This window comes from Larimichthys crocea, chromosome III (assembly GCF_000972845.2).
Source record: "Larimichthys crocea isolate SSNF chromosome III, L_crocea_2.0, whole genome shotgun sequence".
NCBI classification, from domain to species: domain Eukaryota; kingdom Metazoa; phylum Chordata; class Actinopteri; family Sciaenidae; genus Larimichthys; species Larimichthys crocea.
In genome coordinates, this window is record NC_040013.1 from 4172296 (window position 1) to 4187772 (window position 15477).

General features: G+C 45.6%; 1 protein-coding gene across 3 annotated transcripts in view; it reads right to left on the reverse strand.

Moving 5' to 3' along the window:
- LOC104921717 (tetratricopeptide repeat protein 28) overlaps positions 1 to 15477 on the reverse strand; it is a 163681-nt gene that overhangs the window by 23421 nt on the left and 124783 nt on the right. For all 3 annotated transcript variants that reach the window (XM_019255408.2, XM_019255407.2, XM_019255409.2), the window contains 3 exons: positions 11945 to 12452; positions 1685 to 2481; positions 1012 to 1556 (listed from right to left, as the gene is read on the reverse strand). In XM_019255408.2, the coding sequence (XP_019110953.2) occupies positions 1012 to 1556; positions 1685 to 2481; positions 11945 to 12452 (1850 nt within the window). The remainder of the gene's footprint in view (positions 1 to 1011; positions 1557 to 1684; positions 2482 to 11944; positions 12453 to 15477) is intronic.

The following is a 15477-nucleotide window of genomic DNA, read 5'->3' on the forward strand; positions in this document are numbered from 1 at the left end:
TAGAATTCAACAAGGAGTGCACGTTGAATCAAAGGAAATATAGATTTAGATGTCTGACACACATTTCTAATGTGGACAGACTAAAGTGTGTGTGAGAAATGTCTGAGCGCTGATATGAAAGTGAAAATCTGGGCCGTGTTTGAAGGGGTAACACTGTTTACCAGCCTTTAAAACGAGATGGGTCATCTGTCAAAGAACCCTCGCTTCAGTCCTCGTGTGTGTGTGTGTGTGTGTGTGTGTGTGTGTGCGTGTGTGTGTGTGTGTGTGTTGACAGAGCGGCTTTCCACATTTCATTCGCCTTCACAGACTTCAAACGGACTTTATTCACAATTTCAGGCATGCCAACAATTGCCGGATGCCGGTTCAAATGGAGCATTAAAAGAATAAAAGCCTTCAGCTTAATTAACGCTGTGTGATAATGCACGTGCTCGACTACGAGCTGTTAGAAGACGAGAGGGGTTTGCGTCTGATGTCTATTATTCCCCTCTGAACTCATGCATGGCTAATACTGCTGTGTGTGATTGCCGTGGTGCCATGCTGATGCCACACAATAAGTAGAAAATCATCTCCGAAATAAGGATTTCTGAGAGCCTTTTTTTCCGTGTTTTTTTATATTTTATTTTGTGGCGTCGTCTCAGAGGATGCTATCAGCTGTTTTGACGCGTGAGGAGAAATGGGGAAAGGGAGAAGAGACACGCGATGTAAGAGGATGCCTCGAAATAACCGCTTCCCTCAGTTTCAGACGTCTGTGTGCCAAAGCCTCTTTGCATACAGATAAGGCCAGGGCCACTAAGGCTGCTGCTGAGACAGCTAGCACCAGGCTCACATCCAAGCCCTGCTCACCAGAAAAGGTGTCTCTAAACTATGGTGGTCCTTGATAGTGAGTGCAAGGAGAAAAATAATATGCAAAGTAGAATTAGTGCGATTATTCGTAACACGCAGTACACAGGGAAACTGACACTGGTGCATTATGCAAAGACTGAATTATTCCAGCATTCAAAGCAGACTCACCTGTGTCCATTGCCTAAACCTCTGTAGGCCTTCTCCTGGTCTTGCATGCGGTTGAGGCTCTGTGCCACTGACAGATACTGGTCATAGTACTTGATGGCTTCCTCAAAGTCTCCCAGAGCCTCATAACAGTCTCCCAGGTTCCCATAGGCCCTGCCCCTGTCCATCACTGCCTCATTGCCACTCAGCTGCTGTAAAGTGGCCAGCTGCTGCTCCAGGTAGCCGATTGCCTCCTCCATCACGCCTACATTCATTTTAGTGATGCCCATATTCCCGTACACCTGAGCCTCCACCACAGGATCCTTCAGCCTTCGACCCAGCTCCAGCTGTTCTTCGTAGCTCTTGAAGGCCATGGCGTATTTCCCCAGGGCCATGTAGACAGCCGCCAGGTGACCATGGGCTTTGCACTCTCCCGGTACATCGCCCAGCTCTTGATAAACCTCCAGCTCCTGGGTGTGGTATCCCAGAGCTTTGTCGTATTTCTGCACAAGTCTGTAGGTGGCCCCGAGGGCGGCATAGGCACAGGCCTCCATCCTACGCTCCTTAACCTGAAACAGGAGAGAATTTCATAATGTCAACGTGAGGGATGTGAACCGAGGATATCAAAATTACATTACACATGACATTTCCTATTTATATGATGAATTGTTTTAGTATTCATTACATGTGGCCATACCTGGTGAGCTAAGGCCAGTTGCTGCTCATAAAACTGAATGGCTCCAGCCACATCTTTTTTACAGACAAATATGTCCCCGAGGTTCCCCAGAGCTCGGAAGCGAGCCTGTGCATTGTTCAGGGACTGGGCCAGTGATAGCAGGTATTTCTGACACTCCTCCGCCTTAGCGAAGTCTCCCAAAGCCTTGAATGCCAAACCGAGGTTACAGTATGCCTTGGCCTGGCTCAGTTTGTCATGAAGGTCCTTGGCTAGAGCTAAGTCCTGCTCGTAGTATTTGACGGCATCCTGGTAGTTGCCCAGACAGTAGTGGGCATAACCCAGATTGTGACAAACTTTTCCTTCACTCTCCATGTCTTGGAGGTCAGGGGACAGGCGGAGGTACTGCTCATAGTATGGCACGGCCTGAGGGAACTCTCCTCGAGAGCAGTGGAAGTTGCCGAGGTTGCCCAGAGCCCGCGCCTCGCTCTGGACATCTCTGAGCTCGCGAGCAATGTTGAGGTGGTTCTGGTAATGTTGCAGAGCGCGGTCATGGGCTCCCAGGGCTTGGTAAGCCACAGCCAGGTTTCCATGAGTGGAGGCCTGAGAGGCCCGGTCGTTGACCTCCATGGAGATCTGCAGCTCCTGGCGGTGGTAGCGGACAGCCTGGTCAAAGGCTCCCAGGGCATTGTAGGCATTACCCATGTTGCCATAGGCCCGGCCCTGAGCAGCATAGTCATTAAGCTCCTGAGCAATGGCCAGGTGTGTTTTGTGGAGTTTCAGTGCAGTCTCATAGTCCCCCTTCATCTGGTGGATGATGCCTGTGAAGAGAGGAGAGACAGCGAGAAGATGAAGTTAAAGACCTATTCAGGGGAAAATTGTAATTGAGTAAAATTCAAGTGCCTCGTCAGCTCTTCATGTACAAAACAAGTCATTTAGTTGTTAGAATATGCTCTCGCAGCCATCTGTTCTCTGCTTACACAACATACTCTCCCACAGAATTATGGTCGTTAAAACGTAGTCCAATCAAACAGAGTTATCATAACACCAAAACAGAATCTTCTGATCGTCTAAAGCTATCTTTGATGATTGCGCCTTCAAAGGGGTTTTACCAAAACCAACAGATTTTCCGCAGAGGTTGAAACGGTAATGGGAGAACAAGAAAGAAATACAGAGGAAGTAAAAGTGTGGGAGAGTGTGAAGTGTTGATGGAAAGCTCAACAAACAACTTAAGAAAAATGAGATGACTGTGGAGAAACAATAAATAATGGAGAACCCGGCGCATTCAGCGTATTATCTCTCTGAAAAATAATAGCTTTACCCCACAGCCAGGCACACACACACACACAACATGCAAACAAATGTGCACACACACACACTGACAAATACACAACAGAGAGTAAAGAGACATCACAGCATATCTACCGTATCTCTACTCTTTCCCTCTGAGAGTCACTGCTAATCTCCGGGTCTCTCGTCTCTTTTTGCTTTGTCACCAAGCTCTCAATGATAATAATTGCACTGATAATATTAAATTTCACTGAGAGAGGAGACGGGATGGCTGCATGGCTGGCAGCTGAAGACAGAGAAAACCAGCTGCAAGGCAAAATAACTCAGTCCTTCATCCAACATCCAGCCCGGCCATCACTGCTTTGCTGCATCAGCACGGAGACTAATGGGCTACTAGGACGGGGGTACAGCCACTGATGGGACACCAGGGATGGAAACGGTTCTGGAGCCAGAGTGGGTGGGAACCAGGGGAAGGAGAGGGGCTCTGTGGCTTGTGGTGAGTATGTGATGGTGCCGCCGGGATTAGTTACCGCCATGTGTGTTTTCCCATTTATTTCATCCGAAACCTGCCACATTATGGGCCTGAACACAGGCTACATAAATAGTGGGATTGAAACTAAACAGGCTCAATGACTGCGGAGGTTATACGATAGATGTGGATATGCATTCAGATGTTGGCTCAATTAAAAAGCAGCACATTAGTGAAAATGGGGAGGGGGGGCTTTGGCGCCTCTACAGTATGAGCCACTGGGCTGCATGTTGGTTTGACACATTACCAAGTATGTAGATTATTATATACACATATACGCATGGATCCTTTTGTAGGTTGGTGGACATGGAAGCAATTCAAAAATATCAATATTTCACTCTAAATCAAGTCTAAATGAGCGGATTAGTTTCAAACTAAATCTGTCTGAATTGGGTGTCTGAAAAAAAAAAATCCAACCACTCTTCCTGCAGACAGATTGGATTTTTCTGGGGGAAAAAAAAAAAAATCACCAAAGATCCTCTGCCTACTTAATTCAGACCATGACTCAGCGTGCAGCAGACACCCACTGACAAATCAAAACCCTATTTGCTGTTTGTCTGCTTGCTTGTGTTCTCAGGTTAAAGGGATACAACCTGAGCTGACCTTGTAATCATCAGGTCGCCACCCTGAGGGGTTTGTTGTTGTGTGCTAGGCGAGCAGAACATGGAGAAAAGCAGCGCTGGCAAATAATACAGGAAGAATTCAGATTGCAGGTGACGTAATTTTCACAGTGCGTGTTGTTTTTTGGGCGTCGTACAGTACAAATACAGTAAAAACTGTCTTTTTCTTCATCCAAGACAAATGAATGAGGCTCTTTTTGAAATTTAAGGTTGCACTGGCACAGACGTTTCCTGCACCGTGGACAAACACCTCAGCTGTGTCTTTCCTACGAGTGGAAGCATGTTAAGATTCACAGCAGGCTACTTGGAAGAGCACTGACAGCCCTCGCCACAAAGTCACTCCCAAGGTTATGCTTTCCCCAACGGAGGCTGATCTTGCTGAGGATATAATGCCTACTGATGTATTACCAGCAAACATGTTCCATGCTGCAGGCTAAAAATGGATCTGGGGCTAGGAAATGTACGGACGGGTAGAAGAGACAGCTAGGACGGAGGCTGGGGGTGCATGGCTAGATTTGAGGTTGGGGCTTGGAAGCTGGAGCCAAAATTGCCATAAGCCTTAGGCTATGCCTGGAGCCACACTTGAAGCAAGGAAATATTTTCTGCCCCCCACCCATATGGTAAGAGGATTATGGAGCCCTCTGGGAATTGTATCCAGCAGGATAGTAAATAAAACCATACCAAACATGCTGTAAATATTGCTGAAACACAGAAAAAAAATACAACTGGGTGTCTAGCTAAAGTGGTCACTGTGGCATGTTGTCCAAATCAAATTGACCCCAACAAAGTATCAGCCTTGGGATTCAGTTTAACCTCAAATGTTAACAACACAGTAGCGTCCGCAGCGCATACTAAATGCACTCGACTGTAACATATTAAATAATATGGCTCAATTATTCCTCCTTTGCGCACAGCTTGAGACAATGACTGTGAAAAAAACCCAGGACGGAGCACGCACCACATCATTCAAAGACTTTTACACAGGGCCCGATCCATCCAGAGCCCTCTCCACCCCCCCATAACCAAAGACATTAAAAGCATGGCAATGTGTTGTCACTTTTCATTACACAGCTGGCTGTACATAGAGGGATATGCTGCAGTGATGACTTTGAGGGATGGCGTCGTGTTCACGAGTAAATCACTGTGTCATTCTTCCAGGAGCTATGGAAGCCTGAAGGCCGCCGTTAGTCTACAGGCAGCTAAGAGGATTTTAGCAACAATGCCGCTGCTGCCACTGTGCCGGGGCGATACTAGAAATAGAGTCGAGATGACCAGCCTGAGCCCAAAATAATGACTTGGGTGTGTTCCTCATTTGTATTTTAGAATGAGGTCAACGTTATAATTTGCATTTGTGTTTGAGGAGTGAAAAACCAGGAACAGGATGCCGGGGATTGTGGTGTTTGTGGAAATGTCGATGCCTATTCAGGTCTCAGCTGGAGGAGATTGGCATGTGTTAAATACCAAAAGAAGGAAGTCAGCCTTTGAAGGAATTTCCAACGAGACCAGGCAGCATTCACTTAACATTTTATCCCACCAGAGCTCGGATATGTAGTTCTTTTATGATTTCTAGATAATTTTGTCACGGAGAAAGTATTTACGAAGCTGCAGATTTTGCAGAGAGAATCAAGTCCTAATGGATGTAATGTATCTGTCTGAAACATCAAAGCTGATATTACAGTGTTTTAACCTCTATCACTCTGCGGGAATGCAGACGTCTTTCAGAGGCTCAGCTTTAAGGCTAGTGTGAAGATATATAACGCTCCACAGTTAGGCAGAAGTTTCAGAGACGAAAAAAACTGGCATGGCCATTTTCAAAGGGGTCGTTTGACCTCTCAGCTCAAGATATCTGAATGAAAAGGAGTTCTATAGGTACCAGGAGTCTCCCCTTTACAGGCATACCCATTTTATGGTAATCCAATGCAGCTTTAGGCAAAGAAACCTCAGTTTTTTTAGCACAAGGTATAATTGTGTTATTTTCGCCTCATGCATTTGAATATTTCTGCATTCTACTGGGGCTCCCTAAACACTGTTGGAGTTGCATAAATTGGGTATGACCAGATAGATGAGACTCTTGTGGATTCAGTGAGCCCACTTCTATTCATGAGTGATGATGTTAGTCACCATAATAGCCATTTCCTTGTAGTGAAAGCTTGAAACTTTTGAAATGACCTGTAGTGTGTCCTCCGGGATCACAGGCTCGTGTTATTACAGATTTACGACTAGAAAAAACGTGACACGCGGTGCCGAGCTGCATCTCAAATTAATCTTCAGGTTCCCAGCTTTCAGATGATGTAAACCCCCTTCTGTACAGACGTGCTATCTCCTAAGCATTCTCTGCCCAGCCTTAAAAAAGACAAATATATGTTTCTTTTAAGAATAGGTGGAGTGGAAGAGGATAAATAATCTGTCTGAAAACAAGAATCATCGAAGAGATGCACCGAAGGGCAGAGGGAGAACATCATTCACGGCACTTTTTTTTTTTAAAAAGATGCACTGGTTTTGATTTCCCTTTCTTTTTCCTATTCTGTTCTTCTCACGCTACACTTTGGTGTTTTAGGATGAAGTACAGAAAACTGAAGTGCACTAGACTAAGATCATTTTCGCCACAGTGAAACACCAGATGTATGCAGATTTAAGATGATATATGGATGACTGTATGAGAATATGGATTACTTTCACAGAGACTTCTGTTCTAATCACGTCGACGAAAATGAAAGGGTGGATGGAGGCTGAGAGACTCCATTATAATACGCAAAGAGCCTCGAGTGAGTTGATAATATACAATAGTGTATGTTATGATCTGTGGGGGGAAGTAGTGAGCCGAGGCAGACTCTAGATCCTGCTGGGGTCTGCATGAGTAGAGACGGAGGCGGAGCTGGGGGTCTGGGCTTAAGGTACCAAATCCTCACTCGCAGACACAGACATCTCGCACAGTCTGACTGACGGAGACACAGAGAGGAGGGATATAAAGAAAAGGACAGGCTATGGATAGATATGTGCATCCTGAGTGGGTGGTCTGCCAAAAGAAACACACAGACAGACTCGTCCTCCTGCAGCACCAGCTGAGCTGCTTCCCTCCCTGCTCTTAGTGACCCTGACATCCCCCCTCCTTCCTCCAGCTCACCAAACCAACTGTCGCTGTGCTGTCCACACGCATGACATCTGATTCCTCCCACCACTTAAACCAACAACGCTCAGTCTCCGTGTCTCAACTCTCAACTGCACAATCGCCTCTCCGTTTAGGAACAGATCTCCTTTCATGCTAAATTTGCAGATGTGCTTCCTAAAAAAAAAGGGGGCACCGTCGCTTAATTCAAAAGAACAGCTACAGTTCTTTTGTTTCATTTAATAACTCCACAGTGAGTCGGATAATAACTGTTTAGAGTGAGCTAAACTTTGGTGTAAGCGCAGAGACAAGGAGAGTGTGTGTTTCGCAGGGGCCTCTAGTCCAGTTTCTGGCACGGTCCTGTGTCGGGAGACTGAAGGGGGCCATGCAGGGGGAGGCTGGGACCGTCTGCTGCTTTTCCAACAAACAGAAATTTGGGGCCAGGCTGCAAAGATTTTCTAGCTAGCGAAGATCTCTCCAGGAGAGTAACATAAGAGTGGCATCCTAAAAATCCCACCACTGCTTCACCTCTCTCCTTTCGCAGGCCTGCTAATATTTACACCGGGTATTTACCCAGTCATTAATGGCGAGTTGAAGATGTCACCGATCTCAGATAAATGGACTTTTTAAGTATTTGTTAGGCTCTCTGCCTGTCGTCCCCTTTGCAGCGTTCTTTCATTCATCCTGTCTGGGTCATTAGGCTCGCTAAATTCCTCTGTAAATTCAGCACTATGCTGCTCGCCTTCCTGGTCAGACTAATAATATATCTGAAATCACTGCTGTTTCCAAAGGCTTAGGTACAAAACTGAATAATCTCTATGCCTCAGTGCCCCCAGGAGAGTCTGGTCCCTGTCTAGTAGTTTGTACCTGGTGTGGGCATCTCGCTGGAGTTCTGTTCAGGTTGTTCTAACGATGACGGGGATGATGAAGGATATTTATCGTATCTACTCATCATTTGATGATTCTGCCTATTTTCATTCCATTCACGTATTCAGGCTCCGCTGACATGATTCGTCGCTCAGTCTCAGGGTCAGTGTTACTATACCTCAACACAACTGCCAGCCTATTGATTAAAAACATAAATCATGATGCTTAATCTACTGGTGTCACACCGTTACTGTCAGATATGTTACAAAACCTGGTAATCAGAGGTCTGGACAAAGCAAAATTTCCTCAGCAAAACTGATTTTCTGGAATGTAAATTCCAGCGCTCGCTCTCACATGACCCTTAAATGGAAAAAGCTGCGAGTGCAAAAGGGGGGTTTAGCATAAAAGGTCTGAAACTAATTCAATACAGGAGTCACGTCCTGTTTTTTTTTTTTTAAAGATACCGCTGATGAGGTTTGAACGCAAGAGCGTCGCCGTGCGCGTCGTCTGATTCGGTGCTGCTTTGTGAACTCTTCTTCCTGTTGTTTTCCTCGTTCTGTTGCTTTGTTTTCGCGAGCGTCAGCAGAAAGCATCCCCCAGGGATGCCGGATGAAAAGAAGGAGAGAGTGAGAGTGAGAGAGAGAGAGAGTGAGAGAGGAAAAAAAAAGCTTAATTAGGACTGTTACCTCCAGCCCTTCCAACGGATGGAGTCGACATTTCAAGTGACTTCTCTGAGACATATGGTCAAACCAGTAGGTGTGAATCAGGGGAAAGCGAGCACAACAAAGACCAAGCCGAACACAAACCCTATCTGACCAACTCCACTTTGAAGTCAAACGCAAAGGGAAAATAATACAATTTAGATTCTGTTTCATGAATACCAGAAATGTGAACAACACGGAAAACAACTACTTCTAGTCCTCTCTCTCTCAGATATTAAATATTGCTGACTAGGGGGTAAGTTAGCCAATTAATGAATAATAAATGGGGCTGGAATGCAATATTTTCATATCCTTTATAGGTCAGAGTGTGCTGAGCCAGAGCTGCTGGTACCGCCGGGCATCGTGGTTGGATATTAAAGCATGGCCATCTCTATACAACTGTACCTCAGAGCCATGTCAGCTGCTGCTCCACCCACACTACACGCAACATTAACAACAAGCTGAGAGGGCATAATAAAAGTTTGTTCTGTTCTCGATTCTGGAACTTCGCATCTCTTTTTGTTTTTTTTATGTTTTTATCACTGCTCGTTAATCTTCACTCGATGATCCTTCCTCTCTTTGCGCGGCGCGGCGTCTCAAACAACATCCTGTTAGTTTTGAGCCCGTATCTTCTGATGCTTCTGAGTCGGGATTTCTTTTTTTGCGGGCGTTGATGACGGAACAACAACGCGCTGCCCTACTGCCGCAAACAAAAAAAGAACAACAACAACAACAATGGGGGCAATTACAGACTGATGCTTCGCAACCTCCACTTCATTCCCCGTTATCTTCATTATTCAGCTCCTCTTGAATCAGCTATTAAAGGTAATTAAGCGATTCATCAAGTCAGTTTCAATTACTGGGAGCTTGACAGCTGCAGATTACAATCAGTAGGGGTGAGGAGAGAGACGGGAGAGAGTGAGAGAGGGAGGCATCAAAAACTGGAAGAAGAAAAAAAGTGGAGAGAAAGTATGAGAAGTACCAACAGATCAGGCAGCAATGAGATGAGCAGGAAGCTCCTCTGGGTGTCACGAGGGACTGTATCCACATGACGCTCCGTGGAGCAACAGGCTCCATCGCTGCCACCCACTCATTTAGCTTTTGCTCCATCATCGGGCTTGAGGTGCCTGACACTGTCTCAACTACACTATCATTACTCTGTCATAGACTGCAAGAACCGTGATGTCGCAGCTAATAATGAGCGCTGTCGCCACCGCGATGGCAATCACGCCACAGATAGGAATATATTTGCCGCCTGACACGCGGTGCCCACTCGTAATAAAGCTCACATGTACCGTTGGATCATAAAAATGCTCGCACCGTGAGTGCCTAATTTATGACGACCAGTTAGCGGGCTCACTTTTAAAATTAGGTGCGTGTCGGTGCTGAGAGCGTTTCCAGGATGTGCGACCATTAGGCCGGTCAAAGGACGACTTCAATTTATGTTTGGCTGATTAACCCCACTCTCTGCTTGCACACTTTAACACGTTAGGTTACAGAATAATTCATCTGGGAGGGACTATTATGTCCTTTAGTTGTCCATTAGAGTCAGGTTTAGTACTGTCTCGATGGCTATCATAAGTCACCCAGTGCAGGTTGTAATTGCTGGACTAAATACAGGAGAATTGGCTATAACATGTATCTCATGGGGTATTGAATTTCCAAGGGGACACCTTTATCCCCAAGGTTTCCTTTCATCGTTATATCAGCAGACTGCACAAGGTTACCTTGCTAATAATTTTCATTGTGGTAGACAATGGCTGAGAAACACTGGATGGTAAAAAGGGGACAATAATTACATTTTAGGCTTCAATCAAAACACCCGATCCTATATTTAATTTCCCACTCCAATGCCATCTTGTTTTTTTATTTATCTTTACACCACTTTTCATTTCAAGACACGATGAAGTCCGACCCAGTGTGAAAGCGAGAGCGGAGCAGATTAATGTGAAGAGATTCCCCGTGAAAAATTATACATTTTTATGGAGTTTATTTATACTCTGACAGTCTAACGTTATATGTTGGCATTCTATCACCGCAGAACTTCCTGGCCTCACAAATTACTGTTGGCTCCAGCAGCGTGCACCATCTTCTTCTCTGGCTCGCCTGCACAAAGCCCCGGACTCCACCACCGTATGCTTACATAATCCACTGGGCACTATTCACTGTCGGATAATAATAATAATAATAATAATGCAACCCTTAAGTGCTGCATCTAAAACAACTTTACATATAATAGTGATAATAATACAGTCATATATTTCCGCCTTAAAGAACACAAACAGGTCTTACTAACCATGAATATAATTGAAAACAACAATAAGCAAACAGCAAATTTAAATGAAGGAAAACAAAGGAACGTGGCCAGCAGCAGCACGGCGGGAACACTAGAAGGAAACAGGAGCTCTCAATATGTATCCCCGAAACAATAAAAGGGCAGCCAGGACACCTTTCCCACTCTATCTTTTTTTCTTCTCATCCCTCGATTCATTAGGCTAGGTCAAGCGTAGCTAAAAAAAACTCTCATATATTCCCACGTCGAGGCGAACAATCAGTAAACACTTACCTACTTCCAGCCTGTGAGATTTTTTACTATCTAGCAACCAGGTGCTTCCTTATCTCCGAGGATGTGCAAAAGACACAAGATTTATCACGCAGTGGTGGAGGACATGCTTCCGGACGGTAAACTTTACTGTACATTGTCCTCAAGTGAAAGGGGTCAAAGAGGAACCTCAAAGGAAGACATACATTCACTGGGTGCTGCACATGCTGTGAGTGGATTTCCGCCAGAGGCGTTAAGATGATGCTCAGACCGTTGTAAAAGGGACTGCAGTGTTTTGTGGGGCGGGGGGTCTCACTAATCAGTTCTAAGTCAGTCCTGTGTCCTTCCAGTGACCGATACTCATGCTCATCATCCTACCCATACTTTAGAAGACTCAACTAGCACATTAAGACGATGTTCAGACCAACAACAGAGGGCCAAGTTGAACCTGGCCACACATCCAGCAAAGGTGCTGCATGCATCCAATTAATGCATGCAACTAGGCCTGGGTATCATGTTTTGGATTTTGAATTTATATGGCAATACAATGATTCATAATCACTAGGAAGCCAATGATCTACCAGGAACATATGGAAGACTTAACAGCTTTTGCTTTTTTGCATACGTACCCAGATTGGAGGAGGCTCTTCCTTCTGCAGCCCTGTCCTTCAAACCCTCAGCTATAGACAGCTGCTGTTCATGGTACTGCTTTGCCCTCTCCAAGTCTTGCATGCAGCGAGCAGCATGACCCAGTCCCGCGTAGGCTCTCATCTCGATGGACTTCTCCTCCAGCTCCTGGGCAAGCTCCAGAACGTGAGTGTGGTAGGACATGGCCTTGTCAAAGTTACGGTGGTAGTGGTAGGCACTGCCCAGGTTGCTATACGCCCGAGCTTCCTCTCGTTTATTTTCCAGGGCCTTGGCAATGCCCAGGTGCTGCTCATGGCACTGGACAGCGTTTTCAAAGTCTCCCATGGCGATGTAGACGGCGCCCATGTTTCCCAGCTCGCGTGCCTCGGACAGCTGATCCTTGGACTGTTTGGCCAGCAGGACGCACTGCTTGTGGCTTGCTAGGGCGTTTGGATAGTCCCCTATGGCTGTGTATACATGGCCCAAGCTGCTCAGCGCCATTGAAGCAGCCTATGGATAGAGAGAGAAAGACAGACAGGAGGTAAGTAAACAGCAAGGTAATAAACTGTAGGCTTATTTTTTTAAAGAAGAAATCTCACATAGCCCTATTAATTATACCCACATTCCATCAACAGTGAGTTATTTTGTTGCCTTTGCACCACAGATTCCCCACCCACGCTCAAACGTCCCCATGGCCAGAAATATTCATCAAATGGAGACAAAAAAAAACTAAATTCCCAAATCTCTTAGGAGGCTTACTGCTCAGAGACCAAACAACAAACAAAACCTGATTTGATTACATCTTTGCTATGTGACGAGGGGGGGTAAAGTGCGATGCAGATCAGCGCAGCGGCAGGCTTGTTTTAAAGCCATCAGTTTGCCCACTGCAATCACGCTTCATGGCGCGCCACCACCAACGGAACAAAGACACTGCTAATCAGGGGGGAGAAGAGAGGGGTTTCAGCTTCACACCAGAGCGGCGGGGGGCCGGCTGGCTGGCTGACTGAACGCTGGAAAGACCTCAGAGCTAAAAAAAAACAGAGAGAGAACAATATTCTGTGTATTCTCATCTCCGCTCTATCATCCATTTTCTCAAGCGGTGTCCACCTGTGAAAATAAAACGCCACTGAACACTGGCTACAAATGCAGAAGGAGACGTTTGGAAGTAAAACGGAGAGGTCTCACACAAAATGCTGTCTTGACCTCCTACGTGACACCATCAGTGCAGGCTTATTAACTGTTTATACAGAGGGTAAACAGCTGGGAATTGGGGTCAGCTGTCTTTGAGTGAACAGATGTTCAATTAATCATGCAGGACCAGCTAATAAAGCATCTCCTTCCTGAAGTCACCACTCTGCATCCTCTAGCCAGGAAGGGATGCTGGATGCAGGCCAGCAGAGAGGACAGACAACCTGACAGGGAAGGCCACGGCGATGCCCATCTTAAGTTTAGAGGCTGAGCAACGGGGGGTGACCTCGGGGGCGTTTAGAGGCAGACGACTGGAAAGTCAAAAGTCAGCTGCATCAGGCTTTAGACGAAATATAAGCGCCACCTTCATCATTTTGAAAATTTACATAGACATTATTCCATAAATACATCAAGATTTAATTTGAAGAAATGTCCCCGCAAAGAGGAGGAGATGTTTTCGCTCTCCTCTAGCACCACATAATGAAAATATTGAGCCCTCTGAATAAATGAAAAGCAAAGCACATCGCCGAGAAAAAAAAAATCAATACAACAGAACACTTCTGAAGATGCCTATAAAGACACTTTGCTTTGAATCTTTCATACATTCTTTTTCTAAACACACACATACAGTACACCCCACCTATCTTTCCTTCATTTCACATAGCTTGCTGATGCCTGGCACCAATTACCTGCTGACATAAGGACTTCCAGCAGTTTGCGCAAGTTTAAAGACTCGACAAGGCATTATACAGGCCCAGGGAGGCAATTACCCTCCGTCACAACTGTTGCTGTTTCATGTTCCCAGATAGCCTATCTAGAGCTGCTCAATTACATGTGCCTTTTGAAGCCTCGCTCCATCTCTCCGACTCAAACTTCCACTTTTCAGAGCAGAAAACAGAGAGGATTCCTCATCTCCGTCTGTCTTCGACGGAGTGCACTGGGAGACGCAAGGACAGAAAGCGAGATTGGGCAATCTTTCTCCAGTTGAGATGAGTTGCTCTTGTGATCACTGTCCCTCTAAAGTGAGACTGCAACGCTGCGTTTTCTCCTCAGATGGAAGCCAAGATAGGCAGATAATGAGGAGCCAGCCTTGCCAGTCACAGAGGATGCACTGTTTGGCTCAGGGACAGACTCTGGGACCATACATCTCTCACTTCTGACTGCAGCCCTCTCCCACCACTGCTCATTTCGACTCCTCACCAGGATCGCAAAATAACATTCCTTCTGGGAACGAAATAATTGCCCGAAATACATAATTTCTGCCAAATTGACTTCGTTCTAATTCGATTCCATTTTTTTTTTTGCGCACTTATCTTTCCTCCCTCCCCGCTCGTACCCTCTCTCCCACGTCTCTCAATCCGTCTGCAGAGTCAGATCTGATTGTGTTTACAGGGTCCGGTCCTTCTCCGGATGTGCGCTGATTTGATTAATCCTTACGCCGAGCTTTATAAACTGTTGATAAACCGCTGGCTCTTATCAGCAAACACATTTTGCACCAAGGGTCTCCTAATGAAAGGTAAACTAGTTCTGCCTGGGAGAGACGAGAAAAAATAGGAGAAGGGAGGCGGCAGAGGAGGGCTGGGATGACATGTTAATCAGAAATGCTTGGCTCCAACAACATTATTCCATTTCTTTCCTCTGACAAGGACAGTGGTTAAGGATTCCTTGCTGATTCTCCTCCGTCAGCCTCCTTTACTAAGTATGTTTATATTCTGCAGCACATTAGAGAAACGACTGCTTTCAGAGCACATGCTAGAGGTAATGTATTGTACTTAACATAATTAGCCCCTTATGTCATGCAGCAGAGCTGCTCATGATGGCTGGGCTTGGTGCTGTACAAGATCTGTGACTCTGAGCCCCTCGTGTGTTTTATTTCTTACCCTAGAAAAAAAAAAATCGCTGCTGTGATGTATGTGGTTGTGCCTCGCCTCGCAGCTGTGTGAATATGCCTTTGAAAATCAAAAAAAAACCTTGTTTCACTTTGGACCTATGAGCTCTGATATTCTCCAAAACAACCAAGGCTATCATCACAGCCAGGCAGGAGTTTATGGGACAAGCCTGGTTGCCATGGAGATGCAAATGTCTGGAATATGGCCTACCGCTACTGCTTTGCTCATAAACACGGGCGTGAAATCTCCTTCTGAGTGGACAGAAATAGGCAAACAAAGACATGAGCAAGCGTACAAACAAGCATCCGACTGCTTTCATACGAAAAACATTTGCCTCTTTTTGAGTGGTTATATTTCAACAGAGCCACATGTCTCTTACTTATTTATTCTACCTGAACAAACATCACCAAGGTACAACACGGTGAAACCAAATGCTGTAATAAATACTGTAATAAATA